The following is a 15,823-nucleotide window of genomic DNA, read 5'->3' as shown; positions in this document are numbered from 1 at the left end:
ATGAATCACGTTATAGAGAAATTGATGACATAAATGCAATCTATTCATATATTTGTGTTTTTGTCAATTACTTCGTGATGTATTTTGTTGTGTATTTTATCGCATATTTTAACATTTGTTTTGTTGTGTATTTTGTCATACTATTCAAATGAGGGGGCCGCCCAGTTCCCTGAGCTTTTTACCTATTGGTTGATCAGTGATGAATGAATCGGCTACTACTACTACTACTTATTTCTGTGCAGAGCACGGCGCACTAGTCGATCCACCAATAGGTGAAAAGCTCAGCATGTTTTACTCGCCCACTTATTTCAACAGCATTTTGTTGTTCAAAATACATTTGAAAATGAATAACCATACGCACAACAGAATCGTCAAGTCAAGTCATGTTTATTTGTGATGCCCTTAATCACAAAGAGTCTCAAAGGGCTGCACAGACCACAGATTGTTATTACACCATCCCCTGATCTAAAACCTGTGTTTTCTACAATGCACGATACAATGATATTAAAGGCAACAAAGATGAAATGGATTCATTTAAAAATCTGTAAAGGAGTGAACCAGCCATAACCGAAGCGCGAAGTAAATCTAGATCAGCATAATCATGTTTAGCATAAGATGTCAATTTCGAGTCCGACTTGACATCTCCCTCTCATTTTTGATGGTTTTTAATTTAATTTGGTCTCTGTTTTTTTCTACGAGAAGATTCAAAAGTCTTGATCCGATGCAACCAGTCTAGCTGTTCTGTCAGGAAGTAGTTCCATTTTGACGTTGAAGTTGAACTTGTTGTTGAGCTTGTTGCAGAGCTTTCAGCCTTTCCAAGGCGTTTTCGAGCATGGTGGTCTGTTCAGCGAGGCTTTTGGCCAGGATGGCATCACACCGATAAAGAAAGATCTCAGTTGGTCAGACATTTTTCTCAGCCTCATCTACAAACTCCACATAAATACGCCAGGACAAATTCCTCCGATGAGAATGAAGAGCAATAGTAGTACGTCCTCAACGTCTTCGATGTCCAGTTGTGTTAAACACAATGATTTCCAATTACTCCATAAATTTTGATTTTATCTGGTAGGGTACGTGGCCTTTGGACAAGGTCTTTAATTACTTTCAGCCCCCCTGGTAGAATAGATCCAATTAATTGCACTGAATGCCCAACTAAGAAATTTCACTTTGGCGGCAGTGACTTGTCGTGGGAGCAATGAGATGTCAGGCAAAGTTGACTGATATGCCACAAGGACAATGTCTTCTTTTTTTGTGTGATTTCAGCTCCACTCTTTGGCCCAGTCGATAGACGACGCGCTCCGCGGATGGAGTGTATCGGAGAGTTCGGACGGCCAGGGGCTTCTGATGGACCCAGGGGCCCTTCGTGCTGCCGCAGAGAGCGCCTGCCTCCCCCGTAGCGCCAGTTCCCTCCTCATGGCCTTCCGCGATGTGACGGTCCACATCGACAGCAATAGTTCCTACACCATCTCCTCCGCCACCACCACGACCACCACCACCTCTCTGGGTAATGCCGGGGGCCAGGCAGGAAGCAGGAAGACCTCGCTAAGCGGGATGGGCGAATCCGAAGATCTCGAGTTCCCAGCGCCTCCTCCCAGCGAGGAGCTGGAGAACTTGGACCCGGGTTCGCGAAGGGGCTCGGCCGTGCCTCCCACAGGGGACGGCGTCCCGGATAAAACAGTGTCAGTCTCCACGTCTACCTCCACCGCCATGGTCACCTCCGCCCAGTCGGACCAGCAGCCGGCCCAGATTTACACGCAGTACCAGCAGTACCATTACAGCCACCCGCAGCAGCTGTCGGCAGGGGCGGGCCCTGACGCCCTGCAGGCCCTGGTGGTCTCGCTGCCCAGGGACCGATGCCAGGACCCGGCATCCTGCCGATCGCCCACCCTCTCTACCGACACGCATCGGAAACGGCTCTATCGCATTGGATTAAACCTCTTCAATGTGTGAGTGGAACTCCAACACACAATTGCATACACACAAGCAAGAGTTGCTTTTCAAAGCAGTGATGGGTTGTTTGCAGATAAAACGTCTCTATTCGAAGTGAACGATGAGAGCCAGCTCCCTATTAAGAAGGAGCTAGCTCCCCTTAAAACTTTCTTTCTCTGTCTCTCTTTCTCTCTGTCTCTCTGTCTTTCTCTGTCTCTCTCTGTGTCTCATTCCCTGTCTCATTCTTTCTCACTCTCCCTGTTGTCTCCCATTCATTTTCTTGATCTCTTTTTCTTTGTCTTTCTTTCTACTGCTTATTAACTTTCTTACTTTCTTACTACTTACTTGTTACTTCCTTTCTTACTTTATTACGAATTACTTTCTTTGTATTTTTCTTTCCTTTGCCCACTCTTTCTCACTCTTTCTTTCTCTCTCTCTCTCTGTCACTCTTTTTTCATCTCTCTCTCTATTTTTCTTATTTTTCCCTCTTTCTTACTCTCTCTCTCATTTGCTCTCTCTCTTTCCTTGTCTATCTCTCTTCTTCAGCTATTTTGCTACCTTTATATTTCCTTTCTCTCCTTTTTTCTCTCTGCCTTTCTTTTGCTGTCATACTCTTTTTCTCTCTCCATTTCTCTCTCTCTACCTCTCTCTCTGTTTTTCTTTTGCTATTTCTCTCTCTGTCTCTCGCTCTCTCTCTCTTTCTCTGTATATTTCTCTCTCTGAATGTCTTTCTCTCTCTCTCCTTACTCTCACCGTCTTAGTCCATGTTCACACTGCAGAGCTTTAATGTTCAATTGAGATTTTCTGACGAAATCCAATGTTTTTGTGAGATGGTTTACATTTCCAACTGAAAGCGACCTGTATTCGACTTCTACGCCAACGCCACAAATGTCTCACATGCACAGAAATGGACCATGTGACTTCTCACGCAAAGCGCTCAGTGTTTGCAGAAGTACTCATTAAATAAAAAAAAAATCCCTCCATTGAACGCTCCATGCTTTTGTATGCCATGGTTGTTGATTTCTCCGCTTCCTCCGGTCTCGTTGAAGGCAGAATAGTGACATCTGTCGCCCATCGATGGATGAATGTGCCTCGATAAAAGTGAGAAAAGATATGTATCGGATTTAGTACCACATATGAAGGTGGCCTGGATCTGGTTTAAAAGAAATCATATATGTGCCTTTGGCGTAGACATTCCGTGTCTCGCAGCGTGTTCAACTGCTCGGTGTCAAGACCAGAACGGAAACAGGACCCACTTGCGTTTCTCTCAGTTTTATTAGAAGAAAGGAAAGGGTTGCACCCACGATCCGTTGATGCTGGATGCGGGAAGCAGGTCGCTCTGAACACAGAAGTGGGACTTCCCTGGCGAGCGATGGCGGTGTCTGGAACGGAAAAAAACGGGACAGGAGAGCAAAAACGTTGTGGTAATGCAGGATCGGAAACGAGTCGAAAACCAGGAGAGGAGAGTAGACGTGGTCAGGATCAAAAAACGGTTCGAAGCCGGGAAACAAACGAGAGCAAAAGCAGGTGGGAGTCAGGCTCAAAAAAGCTTGCCTAGAGTACACTGAGGTTCGCAGACAGACTGACAACAGGTGACAGTAAGGAGTGGGTTTGAATAGGGACAGGGAGCCAATCAGAGTGCAAGGCAGTTGGCGCCAAAGGAGCGGGCACAGGTGATTCACGTCAGTAATCATGACACTGGGATTCGTACCGAGTATTTGGACGAGGAAAAAGGAGCTAAAAAGCAGTTTAGTTGGGGACTGTTTTCACAAAGTTACTAGATAAAATTAGATAGAGTACTCTGGGCCAATTGATCAGGTGAGCGTTCTCCCACAAAAGGCATAGAAAATGTCTCGCCGCTCTCTAATAGGAAAAAGGCATGGATCTGACAAATTAGAAAATGAAACAAGAAAACTTTGTTCAGACTGTATCAAACGGGCTTTTGCCGGTGTTCTGATAAGAGTGTGATAGACTCAAATACACTGGGAAACATTACGGAGGAAGTACTAAATTAATGGAAACCTTAAGACATTGAATACATACAGAAAGTATATACTTCATTCACATATATAGTTAACCATATTGTGCATTTATAACAGCTAAATTAATCATGTGATCATCAAAATATTGATATACTGATTGAATAATAAAATTAATATAGCTGAAAACTCATGTGATGGTGACAAAATACTCAGTGACACTTTTGAAAAATCAGACTGACTTAACAGATCGGATACAAATTCTGATATTCCTCCAGGGTGAACCTAGCCTTAATCTCTCTCTTTCTCTCTGTCTTTTTATCTCGGTTTTTATCTCAATTTATCTTTCTCTCTCTCTTTCATTCTCTTTCTTGAAAGCGGTCAAGACTGGTTAATATGAGTGGCGTCATCTCTGTGTTTTTTGCTTAGAATGAACAATTTGAACGTTTAAATTAGGTAACACGGTAATGCTAGTAATACTAATGAAAATAATGCCAATAATAATGATAATAATACATACCTGTCAGCCTCCACGGCTCCATGCCTGTACAAACTGTCGTATTTTCCCGTACAAAATACAAAATAATCGTACACTATATCTTTTTTTTCCTGAATGATGCATGATGGGAAATTGCCAGGCGGCAGACGCATGCGATGGACGAATTTGCGTTTTTCCGTATAGATTTCCTTGTATGTCGTACTCGTCTTAAAATGCATAAAAAAACATTCTTTGTACGGCAAAACCGTACAGGTTGACAGGTACGATAATAGTCTGTAGTCTGTACAGTCCTTTGAAACTTCTTGTGATTGAAGGCTATACAAATAAACATGACCTTACTATATTAAACAATAAAGCTTATTATAATAAAGTAACATAGTTGGTTGAGTCACTTAACCACTAGGGTTTTAGAGGCACTATTTGCTGTAGTGTGTATTGGGCAAGTACAGCCTGGTGGGGCCCATCCCTCTTCAAACCAACCTATGTCTCCACTCAATCTCCAACCAGGAATCTTTCGCGTGTCGGGCCAATGTACTAACCATTGCTCTACGGACATTCTTGAAATCAAATAATTTAGTGTACAATATTTCTGAAAATAATAATCTGACGAGCCGTTTGGGGTCAGCTCTTTTCAGTGAACCCAGCTGAAAGAGCCGGTTCTACAAAATGAGCCGGACTTGCCATCACCCCTTCAAAGTGCAGTTTTAGCCTGGGGAGTTTCTTTTGTGGGCGGGGCTTACGCAAGCAGAGTCAAGGCGAAGGCTCTGAGGCGATGGACGAGATAATGAAGAAAATAGCGAGGGCACCCGAGTTATGAAAGGAGCCATAAAAGGGGGAGAGCAGGGCTGGCCTTTACTTATTATCATTATTATCACTTTTGCGAATTAAAGTTGATTAAGCAACACGCATGGCTGACAGTCGTTCTGACCCGGACGCGATCTCAGCTAAAAGCTTCCAGCTTGAATGCACTCGTGTTTTTCTTTATTTTCATGAGAATTTTATTCTTTACCTCTCTCTCTGACACACATGCTGCGGTTTACACACACTCACGCTCGTGATAAGCATTTGTTTGGATCAATTGTAGTTCTTGCAAGCTACCAATCCTGCACATACATTTGTGAAGTGTTGATAAATGTGGAACAAAAGTAGCAGGCAAATTAAAATCCGTACAAAGTGAAGACAAACCTTCCTATGTGGAGTTTGCATGTTCTCCCCATGCTTGCATGGGTTTCCTCCGGGCACTCCGGTTTCCTCCCACATTCCTAAAACATTCATGTTAGGTTAATCGACCGGTCCAAATTGTCCTAAGGTTTGAATGAGCGAGTGAGTTGTCTGTCTCTGAGTGCCCTGCGACTGGCTGGCAACCAATTCAGGGTGTCCCCTGCCCACTGCTTGAAGATGGCTGGGATGGGCTCCAGCAGCCCGCGACCCTACTGAGGACAAGAGGTGCAGATAATGGATGGATGGACAAAGTAAATATGTTTCCATCGAGGGTGCAGGTTTGATCTGGGCATTTTGGGGGAAATAGCACACTTTTTTAAAATATTGGTCGGGTTAAGACAATGATTGGTGGGGACACGTCCCCATGCCCAAACTGCGCCTTTGAGTTATTCTTACTTGTATTTTAATGTTATTCTTGTTTTATTCAGTCAAAGAATTACAAACAATTGAACATATAATATATAAATTGTATTTTTACTTACAATTATTGATGAATTGTATATACATTTTTAAAATTGTATTTGTCTTAAATAAATAAGCGTGTTAATAAAGTCATGTCCTATTAGTGTCATGTCTTGTGAACAATTTGTTCATAATTGTGTACTTTTCCTATATATAAATAATTGTTATTATTATTTTTCATGTAATGGCTAAAATGTGTATATATATATATATATATATATATATAAAATCTCATCTCATCTCATTAGCTGCACCGCTTATCCTCAGTAGGGTCGTGGGAGTGCTGGAGCCCATTCCAGCAATCATCGGGCAGTGGGCAGGGGACACCCTGAACTGGTTGCCTGCCAATCGCGGGGCACACAGGGACAGACAACTCGCTCGCTCATTCACACCTAGGGACAATTTGGACCGGCCAATCCACCTGAAATGCATGTCTTTGGAATGTGGGAGGAAACCAGAGTGCCCGGAGGAAAACCCACGCAAGCACGGGGAGAACATACAAACTCCGCACAGGAAGTCTGGTAGCTGGATTTGAACCCACACAGGAGGTTCCCAAGACCTTAGAACTGTGCCGCACACGCGCTAACCACTGCGCCGCTGTGCTGCCCATATATATATATATATATATATATATATATATATATATATATATATATACACAGTGCATCCGGAAAGTATTCACAGCACTTCACTTTTTCCACATTTTGTTATGTTACAGCCTCATTCCAAATTGTATTAATTTAATCTCTTATCTCAAAATTCTACACAAAATACTCCATTATGACAATGTGAAAAAGTTTTTTTTTTTACTTTTTTTGAATTTATTAAAAATAGAAAACTAAGAAATCACATTTACATAAGTATTCACAGCCTTTGCCATGAAGCTCAAAACTGAGCTCAGGTGCATCTTTTTTCCTGTGATCATCCTTGAGATCTTTCTACAGCTTAATTGGAGTCCACCTGCAGTAAATTCAGTTGATTGGACATGATTTGGAAAGGCACACACCTGTCTATATAAGGTCCCACAGTTGAGTGTGTATGTCAGAGCACAAACACCAAGCATGAAGTCAAAAGAACTGTCTGTAGACCTGCGAGAAAGGATTTTCTTGAGGCACAAATCTGTGGAAGGATACAAAAAAATGTCTGCTGCTTTGAAGGTCCCAATGAGCACAATGGCCTCCATTATTCATAAATGGAAGACATTTGGAACCACCAGGACTCTTCCTAGAGCTGGCCGGCCTTCTAAACTGAGCGATCGGGGAAGAAGGGCCTTAGTCAGGTAGGTGACCAAGAACCTGATGGTCACTCTGTCAGAGCTCCAGCGTTCCTCTGTGGAGAGAGGAGAGCCTTCCAGAAGGACAACCATCTCTGCAGCAATCCACCAATCAGGCCTGTATGGTAGAGCGGCCAGACGAAAGCCACTCCTTAGTAAAACGAACATGGAAGCCCGTCTGGGATTTGCCAAAAAGCACCTGAATGACTCTCAGACCATGAGAAACAAAATTCTCTGGTCTGATGAGACAAAGATTGAACTCTTTGGTGTGAATGCCAGGTGCCATGTTTGGAGGAAACCAGGCACCGCTCATCACCAGGCCAATACCATCCCTACAGTGAAGCATGGTGGTGGCAGCATCATGCTGTGGGGATGTTTTTCAGCAGCAGGAACTGGCAGACTAGTCAGGATAGAAGGAAAGATGAATGCAGCAATACAAAGAGATATCCTGGATGAAAACCTGCTCCAGAGCGCTCTTAACCTCAAGCTGGGGCGAAGGTTCATTTTTCAGCAGGACAACGACCCGAAGCACACAGCCAAGATCTCAAAAGATTGGCTTCAGAACCACTCCGTGAATGTCCTGGAGTGGCCCAGCCAGAGTCCAGACTTGAATCCGATCGAACATCTCTGAAGAGATCTGAAAATGGCTGTGCGCAGACGTTTCCCATCCAACCTGATTGAGCTTGAGACTTATTGCAAAGAAGAATGGGCAAAACTGCCTAAAGATAGGTGTGCTAAACTTGTGGGATCATATTCAAAAAGACTTGAGGCTGTATTTGCTGCCAAAGGTGGATACACAAAGTATTAAGCAAAGGCTGTGAATACTTATGTAAATGTGATTTCTTAGTTTTCTATTTTTAATAAATTCAAAAAAAGGAAAAAAAAACAAACTTTTTCACATTGTCATAATGGAGTATTTTGTGTAGAATTTTGAGATAAGAGATTAATTAATACAATTTGGAATGAGGCTGTAACATAACAAAATGTGGAAAAAGTGAAGCGCTTTGAATACTTTCCGGATGCACTGTATATATATATATATATATATATATATATATATATATATATATATATATGTGTATATATATGTGTATATATGTATGTGTATGTATATGTACACCCCGCCAAAAGTCGTTTTTAAGAAATATTTGTATATGCTCACTGGACTACAAGGTACCTGAAATGAAAAGTACTGTAAGAGCTAAGGTCCAAAATCTTATTTCACGGAACATGAACTAACATTATGACATCTGGTTTCACCACAAAATTGAATTCATTTATTCATAAAAGTTTATTGTATAGAGTACCATTTCATTGTAGTCACGTATTTCGGAATTTTTTTGCAGTATTTTCCAGACAATAAGGTGCACCGGTTTTATAAAATATATATATATATATATATATATATATATATATATACAAACCCTTGTTCTGCCCTGCGGGCCACCCTGTTGATATCTGTACTTTATACATTGTCATCGTAAACCTTTTCTTTTTTTCTGTCCCTTGTCGATGACAGGAACCCAGAAAAAGGAATCCACTTCCTGATCACACGAGGTTTCGTGCCAGACACGGCAATCGGCGTGGCTCACTTCCTGCTGCAGAGGAAAGGCCTGAGCCGGCAGATGATCGGAGAATTCCTGGGCAACAGCAAGCTCCAGTTCAACCGAGACGTTCTTGAGTGAGTCAGCTGCTTTTTACAATTTTTTTTTTTTTAAACCAAAAAATTAAAATTCTTAGCTTAACCCAGGGGGGGCAGCAACAAACAGCTCCGGATCCGCATGCTCATTGGCTTTCCCTAGTGGCTCCCTGGAGCTATTTCAAATTTGTTTCATAATGGAAAATCACATGGTTTTACAAGGAGAGCAAACATGACACAAACATTCTTAATGTTTTCCAATGAATATACATATATACAGTTTATATATGCAGTAATATGTTCTTTTACTTATAAGGCTTGCAAAAGTATAGGTCCCCCCCAAGAACTTATCAATATAAAACTTAAAATGTTTCCAAAGAATCAACACCATGTGAGACACAAGAAACCGAAGAGATTCAATATTTTATATTGTGCTAACAAATAAAAAAAAAGGAAAAGCATGTGTTGCAAAAATGTTGCCCTCCCTGAGTTAATACCTTGTACACCTTCCTTTTGCTGCGATCACAGCCACAAGTATTTTGGGGTATGTCTATATAAATTTTGCACATCCTGAAACGGAAGTATTTTCCCATTCTACCTCACAAAACAGCTCAGGTTCCCTAAGGTTGGATGGTGATCGTTCGTGCAAATTATTTTTAGATCTTTCCACAAATGCTCTGCAGGATTGAGGTTTGGGTTGACCATTCTAACACCTTTATATTGTTAGTTTCAAACCATTCCATTGTAGATTTTGTTTTATGTTTAGGATTGTTGTCCTGTTGGAAGGTGAACCTGCACCCCATTTTCAGGTCTCTTGCAGACCCCAACAGATTCTCTGCCAGAATCTCCTTGTAATTGGACCACTCAATCTTCCTAACAATCTTCCCAATCTCTGCTGAAGAAAAACAACCTCTGAGCATGATGCTGCCACCACTATGTTTGACAGTGGGGGTGGTGTTGTCAGCGTTATGTGCAGTGTTACTCTTACGCCAAACGTGGCACTGCATTCAGCCCGAAAAGTTAAAATTTGGTCTTATCCGATCAGAACACCTTTTTCCACATGTTATTAGTCCCTCCCATGTGGCTTCCTGTAAGTATATGAGGGGCCTTTTTATGGTATTCTTTCAAGAACAGATGTATACAGGGTACAACTAATAGTCTTGTGCACAGATTGTAAACCTCAGCTGTGTATGCCTGCTGGTCATCCAATGTGATCATGGGCCCCTTGGTTCCTTCTCTGATTAGTTTTTTCTTCCTTTGGGGCAAAGTTTAGAGTGACGACCAGGTTTTTTTATTTTTATTTGCAATGGTTTTATGGTCCCTTTAGATTTGTAAATGCTTTAAAACTTTCTTGTATCCCAGTCCTGCTTTGAACTTTTCAATTGCGTTATCCCAGACGTCCCTGATGTGTCCTCTAGTCTTCATAATCCTGACTTTTCATAATGCTGTCTGTTCTGGTGCATCCAAACTGACTCCTACAACATTCTGGATCTCCAACCCCTGGTTTAACCCCAGAGGCATATCTTCAGTTGGATGAATGCACAAATTGGTCGTAAGTCATTATTAAAAAAAAAAAGACATCTTGATAGTATTTTCCACCAACAATTGAATTTATTAGAGTCATGTATAGTTACTCCCAATGTCTTCCTCGCTATAGCTTCAAATCAAATCTCAAATGTCTCGCGTTTGTTTGCTTACCTCAACGAAGACAACTTTAGATTCAATATTAATAATTTATTGCTACATTCCCGTGTCTTTGTAAGCCATTATCTTATTTTTTCAAGCAATTGAACATTTGCCGTCTTTCAAAGGTTTTAGAGAGGATTGGGAAGAAAAAAACAGAAGTAAAAATGAAATATAGTGGAGAAGAAAAAAAGCCAGTTCAAAGACAGATAAAGAATGACTAGTAATGAATTCTATTAGAAGTCTCTTTATATAATTTAATTTTGTAAGTACAACTTCTGGCAGAGTTTAATCAGTACAAGCAGAGCCGGCCCACGGCATAAGCGAGCTAAGAGTCTGTTTAGGGCCCTGCAACCACTAGGGGGCCCCAAGTGTGGTTAACATTTTTGGTGCCAACATTGTCTCCATTGGCAATAATTCGACAGAAATACAACAAAAATACTACACATAACTACAAAACTAAATATCAAATATAGTGCTTAAAAACACAGACCTCATGTATTATTCTGAAAATAAAAAAATGTATAGAATTACTATAAAAATACTACTTTAGTAATACTATATTACAAAACACTACTACAGAATTATTTACTCAAAAAAACTACAGAAAGACAACTATAGTAATATTCCAAAATACTAAAAAGAAATGACAAAAATACTACTATGGAAATACTACAAAGATTCAACAAAAAAACGGCTTTAGATTTATGATGAATCACAAACCAAATATAAATACATAATACTATAATATAAAACTGCTAGAGAAATATTACTACAAAAATACTGCTAAAAGAGGTTGACAACAGAAAAACTGCAAATTACACCTGTAGCGATACTACAAAGATTCTCCTATGGATATATCACAAAAATACTAAAACAAATACAACTACAGTAACACTGGGCTACAAAAATACTACAAAAGTACTACAGGTATACTAAATCGTTTTTATATGGAAATACTACAAAATACAACAGAGATAGTACAACACTACTAAAAAAGAAATACTTCAGTAATACTAAAACATTCTATAATCATAAAACTACTCTAATAATGCAAAAATACTACAGATACACAACACAAAAGTTACTATAGAAATACAACAAAAATACTACAGAAATACAAAGAAATATTACTATAATGCTGCTTTAGAAATACATAAATTATACTACTGAAATACTAAAAATATCTCATCTCATTAGCTGCACCGCTTATCCTCAGTAGGGTCGCGGGGGTGCTGGAGCCCATCCCAGCAATCATCTGGCAGTGGTCAGGGGACACCCTGAACTGGTTGCCAGCCAATCGCAGGGCACACACGGACAGACAAATACTATAATATAAAGAACTACTCGAGAAATATTACTACAAAAATACTACTACAAGATGATAACAACGGAAACTACAAATTACACCTATAGTGATACTACAAAAATTCTCCTATGGAAATATCATAAAAATACTACAAAAATATTACTACAGTTACACTGGACTATAACAAATACTACAAAAACTCTACAGATATACAACAAACATTCTTATATGGAAATAATACAAAATACAACAGCGGTAGTACAAAAAAACAAAAGAAATTACTACAGTAATACTACAAAGATTTTATAATCATAAAACTACTGTAATAATAAAAAAATACAACAAAAATACTACAGAAACACAACAAAAGTAAGATATATATATTTTTTAATCCACAGATGGTTGACCCAACACACTGTCCGAGTACACAGACTTACTGGAGTCCCACAGAAAACGCAAGTCCTCTTCAAGTGATACTACTATGAAAAATTCCAAAATCTTTTCGAAAGTAACGCTTGGAAAGATGGCGCTGAATTTTGTGTGTGAGGCCAAACAACCGATTTCTGTGGTTGATCTTTCAAGACTTTGATTGAAACCTTGCAATCTCATCCAGCACAAGAATACAGTTTTTGAACTTGATTATTATTATGTATTTTTAAAATAAAATGTAATTTAATGTTACTGGATGGACTTTGATGATCTGATTGAAGGTTTGTTTGAAAAAAGTATCAATAAATAAGACTGTCATGGAACCAGAACAGGATCAGGATCAAACGCGTGATGTTCTCACACAAGCCTTTTATTTTACGGGAAATGGGGAGTCAGGCACTTTAGGCAGCGGTCTGGCGTGGAAAGACAGGAAGCCAGAGACCGACGAGATCAATTCCAATTGCCCGAGTTGATATTGGACAGATGGGGTCGATACCGGACAGGACGGGACAGACAGGATAGATAATGAATCAGGATATCTAAAACAAACGGGACACACTAGACGGGAACGAAACTGGAGAAAATAATAAACAGGACAAAAATAGACGGAAACTAAACTGATAACCGATATTATATGGGACAAAATAAACGAGAACAATACCGTACAGAAAAATAACAACAGGGACAGGACCGAGTCCAAACCCACGTCTTGCGGGGCAGAAGTTCGTTGACGGGCTGACAAGGGAAGCGTGACAGCGTTGAGCTTAAAATTAACAGAAAGCCAATCTGTCAATGAGCCGCAGATGGCAACCGTGACTGAGACGTTGTTACAGTTACTCAGTAATAGAGTAATTACAGACGCTGCCCTACATACTGTACGATCGTTCTTAAATTGAATTTGTTCATAAGTTGCTTCAGTGCAATGTTTTCTATGGCTAAGGTTTATATGAGTATGTTTAAGGCTTGTACAAGTAACCTGTGTTTTTCGTACTAAAAAATAAAAATTTCATAAAATAATATGCTCTTTAAAGATAGATTAAGTTAAGTTCAAATTACTTTTGGAAGATGAGCTACAAGAGTCAGATGACTTCGTCCTCTGTGGTAGAAAATCGCAGAAAAAAAGCGACCTGCCATTTTCTCAACCGCATCAGGCTTTCTTATTCTACTTTCATTTCAAAAGAAACACCTCACCTCTTCTTTTCACTTTACACCAACCATATTAAATGGATGCATTAAACAATAAAAATGTCAAAGTTCTTGTGCGCTGGAGATACAGTATAGAATGTTTTCACACGAACTAGGAAGAGGAAGCCGATTTCTTCTTCGGAGTGGATGCTGGGTTACCTTTCACAGCGCCACACGCCAGTAGCGACGAAAAGAAGCGCTACAGTAATGTCCTGTACTCGGAAAAAGGTGTACACAATACAAAATCTAACCTACAGCAATAACCGGATATTTTTCGACATCCCGAAAAAAATGATCGCATCTACTGTTTTTCGTCGAATGGTCGCAAGTAGGGGACGGTGTGTATTTACTTTTACTCTTGTAATTATTTGGACGACTACTTTTCACTTCTATTTGAGTCACATTATTCTGAAGTTACAGTACTTATTTTTGGCTACCCTACCCACCTCTGCTGATATTACGCCTAGCTGCTAGTACTAATACATTTATCAAGACGGCGGCAGTGGCTCAGGAGGTAGAGCGCTCGTCTTGGGATCAAGGGATCCCAGTTCGAATCCCGCCTCGTCCGTGTTACATGTCGAAGTGTCCTTGGGCAAGACACTGAACCCCTAATACCCCCAATAAGCAGGTTAGCGCCTTACATGGCTGCAAGGCCGCTATTGGGAAAATGTGGAGCACATTGTAAAGCGCTTTGGGAAGTCATTGACTTGAAAAGCGCTATATAAATGCAGATCACAGATCATATAGCAACATAGCCAGCTACTTCACACTCCAGAGACGCATTAGCGGCACTTTCGCTACTTTGATTTTCAGGTTTCCATCAGTCATCCTCTGTTTGGAGCACCTCCAGGACTCGCTGTCGTGTTTTAAAGCTACAAAAATGGCAACTCAAACAAAAAAAGGGTATAAAAGCACATTAAGAAGCAAGTTTGGAAATGGGGAATAGTCATTGCTGAGAGACCAATGAATTTGGATTACAAACGGGGGGAGAAGGGGGAATAGTTTAAAAGCCACCCGGCACCGGATGTTGGATTTTAGGCTAATTGTGGTCGATTTTAGACATAAATGTAAAAAATGGGGTTGTGTTCAGCCCATCCAAGATGGAGTAGTTTAGAACAAAAACAGCCTTTGTTGTGTTTACCTCAAATCTCATAATAATCTTGTCCTCTCCTAATGCTCTTAACGCTTAGAGATTAATTCCACCATTGTGCGCTTATCTTTTGGAAGGCTAACTTTTTTCCATGCTCTATCTTTCAAAGTTACACGTCTTAAAACAGTGGTTCTCAACTGTTGGGTAGGGGGCTATTTTCAGTGGGTTGTGGGCCCTTGCCTGGGAAAATGCTAAGAAGAGCAAAAAAATCCCTAAGAGTCATAATAATTCATTCACTTTAAATGGCAATAATTTCTTGATTTTTTGTAGTGTTTCTGTAGTATTTTATAGTATTTTTGTAGTATTAGTATAGGTGTTTCGAAGTAGTATACTACAAAAGTATATTTTCAATGTTACTAAAGTATTTTTATTGTATTACTATAATATGTCAGTAGCATTTCCATAGTTGTATTTTGTTTGATAGTATTACAATAATATTTTGGAGCATTTCTGTAGTTGATTTTTATAGTTTTCTATTGGTATGTTTGTAGTATTACTGCAGTTGTATTTTTGTATTATAGTAATATTGTAGTTGTAATTTTGTGGTATTAAAAATATTTTTTATTTTTCCTGTAGTATTACAAAACTTTTTTGTAGTATGACTATAGTATTCTTATAGCATTTCTGTAGTATTCCCGCAGTTGATTTTCTTTGTGGCTATTTTTGTGGTATTTCGGTAGTAGCATTTTTGTGGTATTACAATGGTATTTTTGTAGTATTATGGTAATATTTTTGCAGCTGCAATATAGTATTTTTCTGGTATTACTGTAGTATGTTTTTGTAGTATTTCTGTATTTGTGTTTTCCTGTTGACGATATCTGTTTATCAATAGTTATTGCAACATCCTGGGATGGCGGGACATGAAATCAGACCAGTTGAGAAACACTTCTACCTGTCCCACCAGATGATGAGGCTTTTATTTCAGTAGCTGCAACCTACACACTCACGATTTGGTTGGCACCTCCGCTAGCTTTCAAGATCTACGTGGGAAATTAGCATTGACTTCAGTACAACATATGGCAAAACTAACGTAAATGACAACAAAAACGAAAGAAAAATACAATA

General features: G+C 39.7%; 1 protein-coding gene across 5 annotated transcripts in view; it reads left to right on the top strand.

Moving 5' to 3' along the window:
- Positions 1-15,823, top strand: part of iqsec3b (IQ motif and Sec7 domain ArfGEF 3b) — a 95,465-nt gene that overhangs the window by 50,899 nt on the left and 28,743 nt on the right. For all 5 annotated transcript variants that reach the window (XM_088340296.1, XM_088340295.1, XM_088340299.1 and 2 more), the window contains exons 5-6: positions 1,264-1,946; positions 8,883-9,044. In XM_088340296.1, the coding sequence (XP_088196422.1) occupies positions 1,264-1,946; positions 8,883-9,044 (845 nt within the window). The remainder of the gene's footprint in view (positions 1-1,263; positions 1,947-8,882; positions 9,045-15,823) is intronic.

This window comes from Urocampus carinirostris, chromosome 7, assembly GCF_059441175.1.
Source record: "Urocampus carinirostris isolate Australia breed hairy pipefish chromosome 7, RoL_Ucar_1.0, whole genome shotgun sequence".
Lineage (NCBI taxonomy): Eukaryota > Metazoa > Chordata > Actinopteri > Syngnathiformes > Syngnathidae > Urocampus > Urocampus carinirostris.
The sequence above is the reverse complement of the archived record's forward strand: the minus strand, read 5'-3'. Positions and strand labels throughout refer to the sequence as shown.